This window comes from Rhodnius prolixus, unplaced genomic scaffold (assembly GCF_049639745.1).
Source record: "Rhodnius prolixus isolate KJV_2025 unplaced genomic scaffold, Rpr scaffold_4, whole genome shotgun sequence".
In the NCBI taxonomy this organism is placed as follows: domain Eukaryota; kingdom Metazoa; phylum Arthropoda; class Insecta; order Hemiptera; family Reduviidae; genus Rhodnius; species Rhodnius prolixus.
In genome coordinates, this window is record NW_027411614.1 from 25408299 (window position 1) to 25428357 (window position 20059).

Consider the following 20059-nt stretch of genomic DNA (forward strand, 5'->3'; position numbering starts at 1 on the left):
AGACCTTGTTTTGCTAATATATTTAGCGTTTTTAGGAGTTTGAGAGAAGAGATAATTATTTTTGAAATTAAAGGTTAGAAACTGATAGAGAGGACGAGAGGTACTATTATTTGCTTTTATAATAACATTTTTGTTCTCTGAGGCAATCATAGTTTTCTAAAGTATCTCAGAAAGATCACCAAACTGATCTGTTAGGCTTCGTTCATTGTCTACAATATTGTGCTTTCTCAGAAGATCTAACCAATTATTAAACCATCCCAACTTAGTTTCAATCATTGCCAAGACCAACCTATTTACAATTCGACTATAAGACATTTCAAATAAAAATGGGAGCGTGCTGTGGTAGACCAAACACCTTTTTTTGAGAAAAAAATGGTTGCTCTTTTTTATTCATCATTAACATTACCGAATTTATCGTTAGATAGTATTTATAAAGGTAATGTGTCAACAAAAAGCTAAACAATTTTTTATGTTAATGAGTACATTTCTTATTATAGTTTATGGAGGTTTTTCGAAGCACGTATTTGATTTATTATTTTATGTTTCTGTGTGAAATAACTTTTAATTTGTCAAGTATTGCATTCATAGCAAAGTACGACTCGAGCCTAGTCACCCCGCCGCTAGATGGGATGAGTATTCAACTTGATTAGTGGCCATCACCGTTTAAGGAAAATATAACCATAGCGGCGGGTTACCATCCTATGTGTTCAAGTTAGTGATGTGCTGATGTGTTGCGTTCCTTTTATATATTTATATTACTTTCTTTTATTGTATATTTTAAGTCTATTTAATAAATCGTTTCTGTCATATTCCATGTTCATTTGTTTACACTGGGCATCTGCCACTATCCGACTTTTCATTTATCAGGTTATGGGCCCAGACTATTATAAGTGATAAAAACAGTTCTACTTGGTTGCATTTTTATTTCGTATATTTTTTTGTGTTTTTACTTGTTCCGAAAAATAACCTCGGTTGTAATAATTTACTACGGTTTTGTCTTATTGTAACAATATGAGTATCGCTAATTTCTCACGTTTTGAAACCTTATCAAAGGACAATTATGATACGTGGAAGTTGCAGATGAAAGCCCTTCTTATTAAAAATGATTATTGGTGCTATGTCAATGGAGAAAATAAGAAACCGGAACCAGCCGACTCGAACAAGGAAGCTATTGAGAACTGGGTAAGAAATGACAGTAAAGCTACATCAGATATAATCTTAAATATTAGCCCACCTGAACTTAAACAAATTAAAAATTGTTCTACTTCTAGAGATGTCTGGCTTAAGTTGCAAGACATATATCAGTCTAAGGGGCCAGCTAGAAAGGCCACCTTGTTAAAACAATTAATACTGCAAAAAATGCAGGAAGGTGAAGATATTCGTGAGCATCTAAGAAAGTTTTTTGATGCTGTTGACAAATTAAATGATATGGAAGTAACCATCAACCCTGACTTACTTGCGATCTTATTAATTTATAGTCTCCCCATAAGTTTTGAGAACTTCAGATGTGCAATCGAATCGAGGGATCAACTGCCAGACCCGGAATCGTTAAGAATTAAAATAATTGAAGAGAGCGATGCAAGAAATAATAGTAGGGCGGAAACTCCACAAAACGCCATGTACTCGTACAATAAACACCAGAAGTTCAAGTACAGAAACAGAGATAAAAGTGCGAATCCCCATCAAGCTTCACCTTGCAAAAATAATACCAAGGAGCCATTTAAATTTCAATGCCATAAATGCCGAAGGTTTGGCCACAAGGCTTCTGAGTGCAGAAGTAAAGACTATAAGAAGAGGGACGTCAACAATGTTGCAAAACAGGTAGAAGAAGACCTGTCGTTGTGCGCCTGGATTGGTTCGGAAAACGTAGGAATGAATACTAGTTACAGATGGTGCCTCGACAGCGGGGCAACCTCACATTTGAGCAACGAACCAAAAGACTTCATAAGTTTAGGAACCGCCCATGAATCCGAATTGAAGTTAGCTAATTACGGCTCGTCAAAAATTGTGTCCGCAGGCACAGCAACCTTTACATCTGATGTTTTCGGTGAAGTCAAAAAGATCACGTTGAACGACACTCTACATGTGCCTGAACTCCGCACAAACTTACTATCCGTAAGTAAGATGACAGACAAAGGCTATCAAGTGCTATTTCAGCGGGAGAAGGCCAAGATAATTGACCCGAATGGACATGTGAAATTATTGGCTGACCGCGTTGGGAATTTGTTTTTCGTCCGTGAATTGAAGCCTTTACCAGGTGCATCCGCATATAATTCGAGACATGACACATCACTTGAAACATGGCATCGTCGCCTAGGTCATCTTAACTTCAAGGACCTAGTTGAGAGTGTGAAGAACGGGGTTATCCAAGGCCCAAACATCGTAAAAACTACAGAAAACCCCACATGCGATGTCTGCTGCAAGGGAAAAATGACTCGTGCTCCATTTCCGAAGTTTTCAAACCGAAAAAGTGATTTTCTGGAAATTATACATACCGACGTATGTGGACCCATCCGAACAGAATCCAATGGAAAGGCCAAATATTTCGTAGTGTTCATCGACGACAAGTCCAAATGGTGCGAAGTCAGATTTATCAGATCAAAAGATGAAGTCACCGAGAAGACTCGTGAAGTTATAGCCCTGATGGAAAATCAAAAGGGAAAAAGGGTCAAATGTATTCAATCTGACAACGGGTCCGAGTACGTCAACAAGGAATACGACAAGATGCTTAGTGAGCGTGGCATTGCCAGGCGACTAACCGTACCTCACAACCCGCAACAGAACGGAGTGGCCGAAAGGAAAAACAGGACACTTATGGACATGGCAAGATGTCTGCTGATAGAGTCTGGACTTCCTCCGAGTTTCTGGGCCGAAGCAGTTAACACTGCGAATTACTTACGAAACCTATGTCCTTCAAATAGTTTACACGGAAAGACACCTTACGAATTATGGAAAGGGAATAAACCCAATATCAATCACCTGCGCATTTTTGGGTCAAAAGTCTATTGCTTGAACAGAAATCCTGGTCAAGGAAAACTAGAGCCTCGCAGCAGGGAAGGTAGATTTATCGGGTACTCAGATAAGTGTAAAGGATACCGAATATGGTTATCCGATGAAAAAAAGGTTGAGATTAGTCGGGACGTTAAATTTGTGGAACAGTTGACTAACTCTTGTAGAGAAGTCGAAAATGACAAGATCCTTGAAGTCGAGGACAGAGAGGTCGGGAAAGCACCCAGGGAAACAGTCATAATTTTAAATAATCCTGCGGAGAAAAATGAAGAAGGTGACTCTCAAGCGGGAATACAACCTGCGAAAGAAGATAAAGAAAAAACATCGAAAGGCAACAAGGAAATAGAAGAAACAGGAGCTTCATTCAGAGGCCCTGGAAGGCCCACACTTCTCAAAACCGGAAGACGCGGAAGACCCAAAAAGATATATCACATGAAGGGAGAAGAGGCGGATAACACCGAGCCCGATGAATTCAGCATGACCTGCGAAATACCTATGAATCGTGCTCTATCGAGTCCCGATGCTGATCAATGGTACCAAGCCATGAAGAGAGAGGTAAGGTCCATAGTAAAAAATGACACCTGGACTATTGTCGATCGACCTAGTAACGCTGTAGTCATTGGGAGCCGAATGATCCTACGGAACAAATTCAAAGCAGACGGCAGTTTTGATAAAATGAAAGCTAGACTGGTTGCTCAGGGGTTTACCCAAGAACCAGGAATACATTTTAACGAGACATTCGCTCCGGTCGCCCGCCTCAGCACCATCCGGTTGGCAGTCGCTTTAGCCGCTCGAGATAACATGTTCATGGAGCAACTTGACGTCACCTCCGCTTACCTACAGGGAAACCTAGAGGAAACCATATACATGGAACCTCCTCAACAGCTAAGACGATTATTGGAAATGTTACTGGAGGATAGTGACGCATCCATTAGAGAGAAATCCGCCGCAATGCTTCGCAACCTAAGTAAAGAGAATCAAGTATGCCTATTAAAAAAGGCGTTATATGGCCTGAAGCAGGCCGGAAGAGCTTGGAACAAGGTGTTAAACAAGGCTTTAACCTCGATAGGGGCTGTACCTTTGACGTCTGACCCCTGCCTTTATCGGATGAAAGACGCAAAAGACTTGACACTAGTAATCGTGTATGTGGACGACATCTTATTGATTTCTAAAAGCCGCGAAACTATTAAGTACATTAAAAAGGAGCTGGCGAAAAACTTTGAAGTCAAGGAGTTGGGTGATGTGAAAAGTTGCCTAGGGATGGAATTCTCGAAAGATGGAAGCAAGATCAATCTGCATCAAAGGGGGTATATCTCCGAAATCTTGAATCGGTTCGAAATGACCGATTGTAAACCTGTGTCCACACCGGTGGATCAGCACACAAAGCTGACAAAGCCGACCGAAGATCACAATCAGGTAGAATTCACACATTTACCTTACAGGGAGCTTGTTGGTGCGTTAACATACCTGTCAGTAACTACCAGGCCAGACCTGAGTTTTGCGGTCAGCTACTTGGGGCAGTTTAACAATTGCTACAACAGAACACACTGGACTGCAGCCAAACGAGTTCTTCGTTATTTGAAGGGAACCCCTGATTGTGGCATCTCCTACTATAGTAATCAAGAACCTCTTAAAGGGTACGTGGACGCCGATTGGGGAAACTGCGGCGTGGATCGCCGATCGTACACTGGATATGTTTTCCTGCTTGGAGGAGGACCGGTAACATGGGACTCCAGGAAACAAAAAACTGTAGCCTTATCGACAACAGAGGCCGAGTATATGGCACTGTCAGAGGCGGTCAAAGAGGCCATTTACCTACGACGTTTTCTAACGGAATCAGGCTATGAGGATGTAGCAAATGTCAACCTGCATATGGACAATGCGAGTGCGTTGAAGTTAGCTCAGAACCCGACTTTTCATAATCGAAGCAAGCATATCGACATTAGGTTCCATTTCGTCAGAGACGCACTGAAGGAAAAGAAGCTGACAATCCATCATGTGAGCTCCGAAGACATGCTGGCCGATGTTATGACGAAAGGACTCCCTAGAGCTAAACACCTCTCGTGCATCCAAGGGCTTAAGATGTCCGGAATCTGCCCGGCTCGCCTCGAGGGGGCGTGTCAAGTATTGCATTCATAGCAAAGTACGACTCGAGCCTAGTCACCCCGCCGCTAGATGGGATGAGTATTCAACTTGATTAGTGGCCATCACCGTTTAAGGAAAATATAACCATAGCGGCGGGTTACCATCCTATGTGTTCAAGTTAGTGATGTGCTGATGTGTTGCGTTCCTTTTATATATTTATATTACTTTCTTTTATTGTATATTTTAAGTCTATTTAATAAATCGTTTCTGTCATATTCCATGTTCATTTGTTTACACTGGGCATCTGCCACTATCCGACTTTTCATTTATCATAATTGTGTACGGCCATTATTTTCTTCTACGTCACCTAATCGGTAGTTGGATTTTAAGCCTACCTGAAATAAATAAATAGCATTACCTTACTTTTAAAAACTGAACCACAATTTCAAGTCTCAACTCAATCGACACCTGCAGTTTGCAGTAAAACTTGGAAGTCATTATTAAAGCAAAGTGCGGACGGACTAATGCATTTTTAATTAATTTCTGTCATAAAGTATAAAACAAAAATAGAGATAAAGTCAATAAGTGAAACATCTTGGAATATTAGCACCCGTAACCAGTTTTGTTTCTTAATGTTAAACAAATTCAATTATCTAAATATTAATTATTCGCAATGACTTTACAATGTAAACTGGTGTAGCTCGCCAGAATAAAGCTTCTAATTATTAAATATAATATTATTGTTTATCTAAATATATTAACATCTTTTAGGTACTTTGTATTATTATTTCAGTTTTATCATTTCACGTTGTTAATTTTGTAACAATGTTTTATGTAAATTTATAATAGCAGCGCTAGGAAAGTAAAAAATACAAAACAAAATCAAACTTGGTCAGTTATGTGCTATTGAATAATTTCTACATTCGATATGAATATTAATTTATGATGATATATGAGAAGTGGCATTGTGCCCAACTGGAGATTTTGAATAAAAATGAGAATTGCTGCAATTTGCTACAATAGATACAGATTTATTTCCTTTTGAACACTGTGCTGGCAAGTCCATTTAAAATAGAAACACACGGGAATATTTATAAGCATTTATTATTTAACAAGAAAAAATAATCATTTAACGGTCCAGTTCAAGATCCTAATGTTATTATTACCACACTTAATGCAATGAATTCATAGTCATTTGCGTCTTACCACTCTTCATTCGTGACATTTTCACTAACATGTTCCACATTCTGAAGAACTAATTACGCCTATAGCAATTTAGTTAAAATGACACAGATGAAATAATAGATTTTACTTAACGCCAGACATTTACCGAGTTAAATCAGATTATTTGAGTTTTGGTAGCATTCCAACTTAGTGGGTGGCTGTAAAGGCCCTTGTCGTAGTGTGTAGGGTAATTTGTCAGTCTGGCATCTTGCAGAAAGGTGGCGCTCTAACGACGCTTACCTATAAACTTCAACCTCTAACTAAAACTCTCTATTTCTTGTGGGGCGCCAGAGGCGTCAACTTTGGCTAGAGTGCAAAAAATATTTGCCATTGATATATTATATTGCGGTAGGTGGCGCATATCCACGTAATGCACTTAAATATATGCCTAAGAAGTATTATGGAGTAAATGGATTTAATTATTTATATTCTATCTTTAGATTATTTATTATTCTATACTTTTGAGATTATTTCATCTATTTTTCTCTGAAAATGTTATTATATAACAGAGAGATAAGTTCTGAGTTGGTTTATATGCTAATGTAATCATACACTGTCAAGACGAAGATTGGCACAATCCGAAACGAACAAGAGAATAAAAGAATTCTGCATGAAAACGCGACTTCCTCTACTTATTATTCCCAAGGCTCTAACTTCTGCAGTTTTTCAAACTTCCAAATTTCAGAAACATACTTCATTTTTACGAACATTAACCACATAGTAAAACTGAAGTGAAACCTTTAACCGGCTCCTCATAACTAACTCTTAAGAAAATTATTTAAATAATGTAGTGTTTACTACAAGTATAGACAAAATGGTAGGAAAAATTTTCAGAAAAGTGAATTTCCATTCAGTTAAGTGATACTTTATTTTCAGTAAACAGGACCGTACGTTATACTGATCTAGGCTGTAAAGGAAAACAGGGTAGTTTTCCATTTCCTTTCCTATAAGAGTCGTTAAAATTTCTCATGAAAATTATTAGAAATAAACGGCATAGACCACATTGAAAACGTAAACAAAATAAAAAAAAGAAGAAAATTATGCCGTTTAAACTAGTTATTTCTTTGTTTTTATAAATGGGCACCAGCCCTTTCTACAATTTTTTGCAATTTTTAGTCAAAAAACAGCAAAATAATACCTCAATAAAGGAGAATAAAAATTATAAAATTCAGCCTTCTTCTTCTTAATCATTGCTCGTTTACCTTTCAGTGTCGAGGTGCCTTCACTAAAACTTTCCAGCTATCCCTTTCCTCAGTCAAATTTCTAGTTCTTCTCCAATCCAATGTCTCTATTTCTGAAATCCTCTAACGCTATCCCTTCCCATGTTGTGCGTGGTCTGCCCCTGTCTCTTTGACCCTGCATCTTAGCCTCATAACAAAGTCTTGCTATACGGCTAGTGTCCATCCTCATCCTTGTGCCCAAACCTTCTTAGCCTGTGTCCTCTCAGCAGCTCTTCCGCCGGCCTGTCATCGAGATTAGACCTTTTAGTAGAATTTCTTATTCTATCTCTCCTCGTCTTTCCCTCTATTTTTCGGAGGAAACGCATTTCGGCTGCCTGTACCTGATTGCTGTGTTTGGAAGTTAGAGCCCACGATTCGCTGCCGTAGGTTAAAATTGGGAGATAGGTATATTTTTAAAAACCGTTATTTTCGCCCTTCGTTACTTCCCTCTTAAGTAATAAATCCTTTCTTAAGGGCATTGAACATTCTACCTGCCGTAGCCACTCTTCCATTAATTTCTCCCTGGATTCGGCCTTGTTCATTAATATTTACTTCCAAATATTTAAAATCAGCGACTTGCTCCAACATAACATTCCTGATGTTAACATTTAGCGGTCCATCTAATATATCTAATAGCTAATCTCCATAGTTTTAGATTTATGGACGTTAATTTTCCCTAATTCTTTCTGCAATATATTCATATTGTATTGTAAGTCTATATCATTATTTGCAAACACGACGATATTGTCTGCAAACGCGAGGAGGCTCAAACGCACAGGAGTCATTCTACAATAATCCAACATTAAAGCTGCGCATTTTTTTTTTTTTGCTGACACTGCCGCAGAGCTTCGTCTAAGGCAACTATGAACAACAATGGGCTAAGGCTACAGCCTTTCGTTGTTACAAATTCTTTCGACCGGACGTTGGAAGTGTATAAAATTCTATAGAATATAAAATTATACAATAGGTAAATAAGAGATGAATCCAAATAGAATAAAAGATAGATCTTTCATTAATTATTTAAATACATTTTGTTTCCCTTTTATTCAGATGATCAATGTTTTAAATGTTTGTGAATATCGTTAATGAATACTTAATTTATTAGTAAGCAGATCTATTTTGGAGATAAAGGGTTTTCGAATAATAAGGAAAGTTGCACAAGGAACAATCTGGTGTGGGCTGCAGGAATTCGGAATCATAACTATTCTAGTAAATAAGTTCTATTGGTTTGTTCTGGAGTATTCTGGATAGAAATATTAAATCTGTTTGATGTTTTCTAACTTGAAAGACAGATATAAACCGGTGATCAAGTATGGAAGTCGTAGAATGAGGAGTTCCATTTCATTACAATGTCATTACATCAAGAAACAAGTTCGCTGCACACTTTGCATTAAGTTTCTTTAGAAGCTAATTACCAGTAGTTTGTCGATATAAAAGTTTTGATCCAGTCTATTTTATTTGGTGTTTGTCGAAATGAAAGCATTTTAATTGTCAATGTGGCGAATATTTATAATGTTAAGTTAGGTTAACTTTGGAATTAATCCAATATAATGGGATGTTGCTCTTCTTTTTTTGTTTAGATAAACGCTGCAGATGAAGGTGGTCTTGTTATTGGAAGATGGGATGGTGATTATAGAGATGGTACTTCACCTCATGCTTGGACAGGTTCAGCACAAATTATGGAACAGTATCTGAGAAGTGGTGCTACACCAGTACCATACGGACAATGCTGGGTCTTCTCCGCACTTGTTGTCACAGGTTCTATCGATTCACTTTTACCTGCAATTAGTGCAGACACTCAGGTTAAAGTATTTTTTTTTTTTTTTATAATTATTATTCCACTATTTGCTGTTAACAGCCTGCCGAGCCATTGGTATGCCCTGTCGCTCTGTTACTAATTATGTCAGTGCCCACGATACAAATTCATCGTTGACAGTGGATAAATACTTTGATGCAAATGGTGAAGAAATAATTGGTGGGCCAGATGGTGAATGCCACGATTCATGCTGGAATTTTCACGTCTGGAATGACGTATGGATGTCTCGTCCAGATTTACCACAAGGCTATGGAGGTTGGCAAATAATTGATGCAACTCCTCAAGAAATGAGTGGAAGTAAGAATATCTTGATTTTAATCATTTAATCAATTATTTTAAGAATAATTGTTTTAAACTAGTTGTGCTTTATTGATTTTACTGTTTATTAGTTTTAATTGAATAAATAAAACGTTTATACAATTAACGCTCCGGGAAAATGCACTATGAAGAACATCTTTCTTTAAATTTTTCTCTCATCCTGACAATGAAAATTCTTATCTCAAGGAAATGGTGTTAAAAAGCCTTGAAATTCCTCTCCTCCTAACACATTCACCTTCGACATTTTTCCTAAAATATCTCTAGAATGCCATCCTAAGGAGCAACTATTTCCGCTCCTTTTGGAAAATCACCGCTACAGTTGTTCAAAAAACCTAAGAAGCCACACCCACCTTACTAATCATCCTATCTTTCAATAAGTCTCTTACTTTCATGTGAAAAATCTGCGATTGGCTTTTACATGGACTTACCATGGCTTCTTCCAAGAGGATTACCTCCCGTAAATCCAGTACGACTTCTGATCTACCCATTTTACTGTTCTAACATTGCATTGCGGTCGCCATCTTCTCTACTCTTGAGGAGAAATAGTGCTAAAAGATACTGGTTATTTCACCCTGGCGTTTGATCTCGTATGGTTCCCTCAGCTGCTTAAGCTGCACAGCTTAAGAGCGCCCTTTCCTTTACACATTACCTAATCTTCACATCCTTATCTGACCGTACCTTCTAGATTTTTTTTTGTTTTCTTTTTTGGCATTGGCTTTCGCCATACAGCCAGCATCGTCTAGGTCAGTGGTGGGCAAACTTTTTTAATGGGGGGCCACAAATTTTAAGAAATTCTAGAGGAGGGCCAGAATTATAGAAAAAATGCATTTTGTGTTAAAGCTTTTAATCATAATATTATAAAAACATTACAGCATTCACACTTGTGTAACTACGCGGCTAGTTTAGCTTCACCTATAGGTTATGCATCTATTATTCTACTAAGTAGAATCTACTTTATACTTCTCGACCGTCAAAACGTACTCGTAATTATAGCAGGCCATATACTATCCATGTCGATGGACCCTCGGCGGGCCGGATTAAATACTTTCGCGGGCCGGAGTTGGCCCGCGGGCCGTACTTTGCCCATCACTGGTCTAGGTGTTTATCACTAGAATATCACTCACTTTGGGAGAAGTTATGAATTGGGGTTTTGCTCCTGACCCTCCCTGGCTATTGCCCTCTGCAAAAGTCCGCATGGACCTGGCAATCCACAAAAAAGAAGAAACTCCCCCCGTTGTCTATAGACAAAAATTATTAGAAATTATGAATTTTCACTATGACTTCCGACCTGTCTTTACGGACGGGTCGAAGATGGGCAACGGTGTGGGTAGCGCTGTGTACACAGAGGGAGTTACCCTTAGTTAGACACTCCCTCATTATGCATCGGTGTACACGGCCGAGTTGTTTGCTATTAGCCAGGCCATAACGTTCATAAAAAACAGAAATTATAATAAAGCGTTGGTGTTAACCGACTCACTAAGTGCAGTCATGGCTCTCCGGGATAAGTTCTCGACGGACCCATTGGTCTCCAGAATATTTTATTATTTATCGGAATTGCGTTCACGTGGACAAAGGGTGACGTTCGCTTGGGTCCCGGGCCACATTGGTGTGTCCGGTAATGAACAAGCGGACGAGGCGGCCAAACGTGCCGCCTCTACAACTACTGATGAAGTCATCCCTGTGCGTCCCACTGACCTAAAAGTATATATGAAACTTCTAATAAGAAATAAATGGCAAGGGCAGTGGGATCGCACAAACGAAAAATTAAAAGAAATTAAACCACGTGTTTGGGGCGCTACAGTCGAGAACTACCCGCGGCACGAATCTGTGATTTTGACAAGGCTAAGGATTGGACATACACGTGTGACACATGGGTACCTCCTCATTGCCGAAAGAAGGCCGAGGTGCCCCCGATGTCGAGAAAGGCTGACAGTGTCGCACGTGTTGGAAGGGTGTCAGGCACTGCGTAGCCAAAGAGAAAGAGCAGGCCTGCCACATGACAAGTGCGCTATTCTTGAAGAGGGTTCTCCTTACATAAGGAGGCTATTTACATATTTAAGACATATTAATTTATATTGTAAAATTTAGGTTAGCATTTAGGTTAGCATTTAGGTTAGTTTATAGTTTAGTTCTTTTAAAGGGGAAAGGAATATCGAGTACTTTCCCCTTGTGTGAAATGTGGTGTGAATGTATTTATTGGCGTGAATGTATTTATTAGCGTGAATGTGTTTATTGGCGTGAATGTATTTATTAGCGTGAATGTATTTATTGGCGTGAATGTATTTATTGGCGTGAATGTATTTATTGGCGTGAATGTATTTATTGGCGTGAATGTATTTATTGGCATGAATGTATTTATTGACATGAATGTTTAGGATAGATCACAGTACGGGGTTGAAAGAAATTTTATAATTAGGTTAATTTTAGACTAAGTTTATTTTAGAATGTGCAGGAAAATTTGTTAAAAGTACTGCACATTATCATAGTTCTAAGGAAATAGCCTCCTTATGGTAGATTAGGTTTATTTATATTCGGTAATAAAACACTTTTGGTCTTGCGTTAATATCTTAAGTTAATGTAAATAGGGGAAGGCACGAATATATTCCGCTCTCCCCCTCGTCGACTGGATCGATGGACAAGAGGGGATGAGTGGGATATATACTCCAATATACCTGGGCTCCACCCTACCTTGCTCAGCAAGGTGCAGTATGTGGAAGCCCGAAGGTGACGCGTGCCGACCCAGCTCGAGTGGATAAAAGATGAGAGAAGATTAAAATGATTAGGGGCGCTAATGACCTCAGCAGTCGATGCGCCAAAAAAAAAAAAAAAATATCACTCACTCTCCATTCTTACTTATAAATACATTCGCTTCACACATTCATCCCTCTACTATATACAACTATTTACATAAACTACAGGTAATGGATGGACCAGTACTCTATATTCCTGCCATCCTTATAGCTTAACCAAATTAAAATCACGTAATCCTTCTCTAATCATTTTCTTCCATTCATTCTAATCGGCTATAACTTTTAAATACATTCATATTTCTTTGCTAGCTCAGCTATAGATTTAAGCACATAGATGTTGGTGGAGAATATTATGTCTTCGTAGCGAAATGGTGCATCTAAATCCTTCTAGATCCGCTTTGGTTCTTCCAGATTTTTCATTTTTCAAATATTTGCTCTTGTATCAAACTTATTTAAGGAAGTGAATGATCCACTGTTCTGTTCTCTACACCTTTTTTTTACTGTAGATAATTCAACCATCCTAAAATCATCTTTTTTTACTCAAGATACTGGGACCATATTTCGATCATGTCTTAGCCTCGTTCTTTAATTTTCGATGATGTTTTTTTTTGTATTGAAGATTTTGTACAAAACTTTTTTCCAAGAATGAAAGACAAGGTTGGTTCCCGATTTTCTATTCTTGCTTTCAATATCTATAGATACAATTTTATAATGGAAATCTAAGATGAAGAGATGTTCAAGTAACTAACTACAAGCAATGAACTCTGCAGCCTATACTACTATCACAACTGAGTTTGTAAACACATAATATCCATTCACTGGGAACTTTTAAGTAGTATCCATCAAACATAAAGCACCATAATACGTGTGCACAAATATACAAGGAGGGTAGATCAGGAATTAAGCCTGAGTAAAGGTAGCTATAACGATTTCGCTTTTTCATTTTGAAGCTCTTCTACAGCACTTTGATAGATTGACTTTTTCTTTTACAAAGAGAGATCATTTCAACGTTCATATACATTTGTTTTACGTTGCATTTGTTTGCACTTTTATTTAAGAGAAAACCAGCTATTATTCTTTAAGTGCTGTGAACTTCAATATAATTAATTATTAATTATTTTAAATTTAAAATTACAAGAATAGATCTCCTGTACAAGTATAGTGTGTCCAAGAGTGACGTGAAAGAATTATCTTCCAGTGGTGATTCTCCATTATTTTTTTTTAAAAGTTGGTGCACTTTTGATACTCACTAACACATTTCAGTTCGCAAAAACTAAAACCAAAACACACCATCTGTTACCACAAAGGAATCTTGTAGATATTTCCGGCTTAATTACCAGAAAATAATGAATTTTCTCTTTTCTCATAACTTTATATATAAAAAAAAAGGGAGAATAAACTAATTTTACTTTCTCTTGCTGGAGTATGAGAAAGTACAGAGATTGTGTGAGGAGTAGAACATGCTTTCATGCACCTGTCACTTTTAAACCTATCACTTTTAATTAAATATTTTTTTTTGTTTTAACCAAAGATAAAAATCTGGTGTTTTCACTTTTTCTTGCTAGTATTCTCAAGGTTCTAGCTTTTCTCAACACCTATAATAAAGGCTGATCTGTGGGTACAAAATAAAAAAATGATGAAAAGAGTGAAAAAATAAAATGAAAAGAAAAAAAGAATCCAAGTCTGAATATTTAAGTAATATTTATTTCTTACAAACATTATACAGATAGCAAAACCCATACTTTTCTCTGAAATGTCTCTCTTCGAGAATGCCATCCTACGCAATCTGCTGAAAGGGCATCCTAATTTACAGGTGGCCCATGGCCTGTACGATTAGAAGAGCATTAAGTAAAGCCTTTTTCTCCGGAAAAGAAGATTTCAGTCTCCTTTAAGATTTGGAAGGCGACAATATCTTGTACTTTTTTGCCATTAAATTTCTTGTCTTTCCTTGCTTTGTTCTACGTGTATGGGAATCAATTCTGGTCTTACGATCTCCGCGCTGATCACTTCTTACATCCCAGAACGGAGTTAGAAGTCTTTCTTTATCTAATCATCATATGAAATGTTATCTTTAAGGTCACGATTTCTGTGCTCGAAGCAAGAAAGAATGGTTCCTATCTAAACGTTACGCAAACTCGGAAGGTAATATCCGCTCAAACAGATAGACGATTCTTCCTCTTTCGAAATCGTTGTTTCGGCGGAAGTTCAGTATTCTACTTTCTCACAAAATACTGCACTAGACAAAGATAATTATTTTATTAAATAAAATCTTTATAAAAATATAATTTTTAGCCAAATAACTTTTTCATCAAAAACGTCGTCTTTTACTAAACTAACTAACTAGGTGCTGGGTTAATTCCGCGAAGGATCCTGGCCTCAATGAGTCGGTGCCTTTCTGATCTATTCTGTACAGTTTCTTCCGATTCCAGCATGCTTCTTGTCAATAAATTTCAGGGTACTGCATTCTTTTCACTTGCAGTTTAGGTTCAGTGCGAGTATGATTCGTTTGAGTATATTGCAGTATCGAATGTAATCGTAAATTCTTGCAGCCCGTTTCCTTCAACATCAAAAAGGACAGATTTTTATTTTAATGTGTAATCAATTTATTTTTTTGGAATAAGTTCTTTATTTTACTTATTTATTTATTTTTAATATTATAAGACTTATGTAGAGCTTTAGAGAGGGGGCAAGTTCCCCAACCTGATGACACCCATGCCTATAAACCAAGTAACTGACCTTAGGGCATCTTCCACTAAAATGTCGTAAGATATATTTCCTTATCGTGAGCACCCAATCTTCTGAGCACATTCTTCAAAATATTCTCCTACCTAAAACGTAAGCACACAAAAAAAACGGGTACATTGACCTTAGGTAGCGATAAACCCATCCGCCTCGCCTCAATCCTAACACTGAGGACAGAGTTTACTTCTTATCTTGTGAAAACGCTCTTACAACCTGTTTGCCTGCTAGCGAGTAAACACCCTAACAGTGTAAACACTGGTCAGGGTCAAGACCTGAATGGCCAGGAACACAAAGAGGTCAGGAAACAGATGGAACTAAGACCGCCCGCCACGATCATCCTTACAACTGGCAAAATCTTAGTTTCATCTTAATCCGAGAGAGTATAGCATGATATAAAGCTGGCAAATACGTTTTATAAATATTCTAGCCTTGGCACATCTTTCTTTGTAACTAATTTTGAGTTCCTCGGAGTATTGTTCAACATTTTACTGCTACATAAATATTTATGTGGTGCCATCATCTCTGTCTTCTTAATTACTTTCTTTACCCATTAGTCACCGTAATTACAATTAATCTTGAAGAATTAAAACTAAAATACACAGCCGTAACAAGTTCTGCAAGAAACGTAAATGTAGCTTTCTGAAACAATATTAGAAATAAAAATAATAGAATTTGCATAAATGTTATTTAGTAAATGAAAATTAAAGGACTCAAAACAAAGAGAGTGAAAATCTCTTTTGTTGAAATGTAATTGAATGAAAAGCATTTTATAATTACAGTTCGCCTTATTGCCTCTATTAAATTAAAATCATGTCTAAAAATAAAAGAAAAAAAGAATTCTCTTTTTGAAAGTATAATTAAACTTCTCTTTGATACTTAGGTTTTCCATGTAATGTAATTGCAAAGTTCTGGAGAACTGATTATGGTACTTGTTGCTGTTCGTGAAATTATTTTCATTTGTTTTTTTTTTTAATAATTCTGAATAAAAGAAGTGATTCTGATATGATCTGAAATTACCCATAAGTTTCATCGGGCACGAACGACATGATGGCGGAATGTCAGGAATGTTGTCAGAAGTGAGATTCAGGGTAGATCCTTTTAAATTAAGATTACAATATTGTTAAAAATGACTTTATACGTTAAATTGTTTTTAGTTGGGAAAAAAACTCTATTTTAGATAGTCCGTAGAGTAGAAAGGCATTATAAACATTTTTTGTCAAGTGAAGAGTGATGGTAGGTCAAAGTTGAGGTAGAGTTTCTACAATCTAAAAGATTGTGCTAAAAAAAAAAACAAGTACGAGGTGTGTTCAAAAAGTAACGGGAATTTTTAAATTTCGCGGGTTTGGAGAGTCTGATTGTAAATTTTTTTTTTTTATTATGTTGGTACACATGCCCCTGAAGTACGATAAAATTTTCAGTAATATTCATTGTTTACTTCTTAAGTAGCAGCCGTTAAGGTTAGACGTGTTTTTCGAGCTTGGCGATTTTTGTTTGTTAAAAAAAATGGATCAAAGAATTTGTATTAAATTTTGCGTAAAAAATGAAATAAAGTGTGTGAAATGTTAATAAAGGCATATGGTGAGTCTGCTATGAGTAAAACAAGGATTTACGAGTGGTATAAGCGTTTCCAAGATGGCCGCGAAAACGTTGAAGATGACGAACGACCTGGACGTCCAAGCACATCAACAACCGATGAAAACGTGAAAAAAGTGAAAGAAATGGTTATGAACGATCGCCAAATCACAATCAGAGAAGTCGCTGATGGCTGCCATATCAATTGGCTCATGCCATGAAATTTTTTCGGATGTTTTGGGTATGAAACGTGTGGCAGCAAAATTTGTTCCAAAATTGTTGAATTTCGAACAAAAACAGCGGAGAATGGAAGTTGCTCAAGAGTCACTCAATGAAGTCGACAACGATGCGGATCTACTGAAACGTGTTATAACAGGTGACGAAACATGGGTTTACCGATATGATGTCGAAACTAAGGCTCAATCGTCCCAGTGGAGGCATTCTGGATCGCCAAGACCGAAAAAGGCTCGACAAGTGCGGTCGAATGTGAAGGTTATGCTCACTGTGTTCTTCGATTTTAATGGCATAGTGCATCATGAATTCTTGCCACAAGGTCAAACAATCAATAAGGAGTACTACCTACAAGTTCAACGCCGTTTGCGTGAAGCAATCCGAAAAAAACGCCCGGATTTGTGGCAAAACAATTCATGGGTTTTGCACCACGATAATGCACCTGCTCACACTTCATTGCTTGTTCGTGAATTTTTGGCCAAAAACAAAACTTTAACGATGCCCCAGCCTCCATATTCGCCAGACATGGCTCCATGTGACTTTTTTCTATTTCCAAACATAAAGAGAACATTAAAAGGCCGTCGTTTTACAAGCATAGATGGCATTAAAAGCGAATCGATGAAAGAGCTGAAAGCTATCACAAAGATCGAGTTTCAGAAGTGTTTCGAGGATTGGAAAAAGCGCTGGCACAAGTGTATTGTATGCGAAGGGGACTACTTTGAAGGCGACAATATTAATGTAGATGAATAAATAAATATTTTTTTCAAAAAACGAAAATTCCCGTTACTTTTTGAACACACCTCGTACGTCTGTGGCATTCTAATTGAATATTAAAGGGGAAAAAATGTAAGTTTCATTTGAAGGAAATTTGTAATGAATTCATTTTCAATGAATCATTTTGAATAATATAAAGAAGATTAAAAAGGAATAAAATAAATTGCAATCATTCTTTTTAAGAAGTGAATAGTTTTGAAACTAACTGGATGAACATTGTTTGTAATTCTTAGAGATAATAAGGTAATAGTTCTGGAGATGCAATGGAATGTGAATGAAATTCCTTTCTAAAGGGCACTTGCTTATCAAGAATCCTTTCGCCTAAATTATATGTTAAATTCAGATAATAATGAGAACATAGAAATACAGATAAATGAAAAATATATCTCCAAATTTTTTTAAATTAAAAAATCTATCTTAAGATTGCAAAGTTGGTCAAAAATGTTTTAATTACTATTCCATATTAGAAAAAAAAAAAAATCCATGAAAGTATATTACAAAAAATAAATAAATAAATAATAAAAGAAAAACACACTATTTAATGTGCAATAGAAGAGAATGAAATGCTGTTCCCAATCTATCCTTGTTTATTATTTGTTACTTGCAGATAAATATTGTTCACTAGTTAATCCAGCTCTAAATAATCTGACAAACAATAAAATGAAAAATATAAGATCTTGAGACAGCCGGAGTTTCTAGAAGGTTAGAGTCTTTGTCAATTTGTGACAAATAGAGAAACGTCAGTTTACTTTAAGACTTGTCTATTATCTAGAAGATCAAAATCCAAGAAACGTTTTAAGTGATATAAATTACTTCGTTTTAGGAACTCAGCAGTTGTTTCGTTGGTGTAATTTGTTACTTTTTTTTTCCCTGCAACAGGGCGATGTATTTTTAATGAAAAATATCTAGCGAAGAGTTTGGTCAAAATACGTTATCCTATATATGGGAATATATATATATTTTTTAATGTATGATTGGTTCTAATTGATACTGTATTAAAGAAATGTACATAATAATTTGTTCCTCTAAAATTTCTGTACTTTTACAAATCACAAATGCCTCAACGCGTTCTTTAATTGCTCCAATCTATTTTTACTTATCTTCCTTGACAATCAGTTCTCTGTGTCGACTACAAACGCCAGTGGTCTTACCTTTCTTAATGATCTGATCGATTTGGTTTTCTTCCTTCTGTATGTACTAAAATAAATGCTAACAATTCTCTACAAATTTGCATATTAAAGTAAGTAAGTAAAGTAAAGTAAAGTAATCGCCTATTTTTTCAGGCGGGGCTTAACGTCCAACTACCAATTAGGCGACTAGCAAACATACTTTACTGTAAATTTCTTTTATTAACCAGTAAATAAAATCCAAGGCCTAAGACCGGGAATCGAACCCAGTACCACAATACATATTAGCGTCGCAGGTCTCGCCTCTAACCCGCTCGGCTACCGTGGCGCCTGAGGGCAAATTTGCATATTATATTAATAACCAATTGTTTAAACTTTAATTAAAGACATGATGAGATGTGGACCAGCTTCTGTGGAGGCAGTGAAGAGTGGACAAGTTGGTTATACGTACGATACTCCCTTTGTGTTCTCTGAGGTGAATGCTGACGTGTGCCATTTTAAAGAAGACCCTAGTTCTTCTTGGGGATTCACCAGGTTGAAGATGAACCAATACCAGTAAGTATTTTTGTCGCTGAATTTGAAAGTAAATTACTGTAATTATTGAAAATTAATAAAGGTGTTAGGTCTGACCATATTCCCAATTAATATTTTTAATATTTGCCAGCATCGTGGACTCACTATTTGTTAAATTTATTTAATAAGATTTGGCAGGAGGAACAATATCCCTCTAGTTGGCATAAAGTTCGTTCAAAATTACTTTTCAAGAAAGGTGACCCAACTCTTCATGAAAATAACAGGGCTATAGCCATTTTGAATTCTAATTCAAAAATTTTCACTTTTATTATTTATAGAATGGGTAGAGCAGAGAAACCTTATTCCAGAAGAACAAATGGGTTTTCGGAATGGGAGAGGCCGTCGTGATGCAATATTTACACTTTCATCAGTAATAAATTTACAATTTGGGAAAAATACACTTGCATAGATTTTAAACGAGCCTTCGACCTCGTTGTCCACAAGAAATTGTTTCATAAGCTGTACGCCTTAGGTATCTGTGGAAAAAATATTACGTCTCTTGATGAAAATGTGTGAATTTATTGTCCTTATGGTATTTTCTCAAGGAAATGAACAATCCAATGAAATGAGTGGGTTCTTCAGGGAGAAATTTTAAACCACCTGCTTTTTGCAATTTTT

General features: G+C 36.8%; 1 protein-coding gene across 1 annotated transcript in view; it reads left to right on the plus strand.

The window, feature by feature from the left end:
- Nucleotides 1–20059, plus strand: part of LOC141456130 (hemocyte protein-glutamine gamma-glutamyltransferase-like) — a 91117-nt gene that overhangs the window by 64520 nt on the left and 6538 nt on the right. The window contains exons 7-9 of the mRNA XM_074131806.1: nucleotides 9119–9296; nucleotides 9397–9651; nucleotides 19255–19423. Of these exons, the coding sequence (XP_073987907.1) occupies nucleotides 9119–9296; nucleotides 9397–9651; nucleotides 19255–19423 (602 nt within the window). The remainder of the gene's footprint in view (nucleotides 1–9118; nucleotides 9297–9396; nucleotides 9652–19254; nucleotides 19424–20059) is intronic.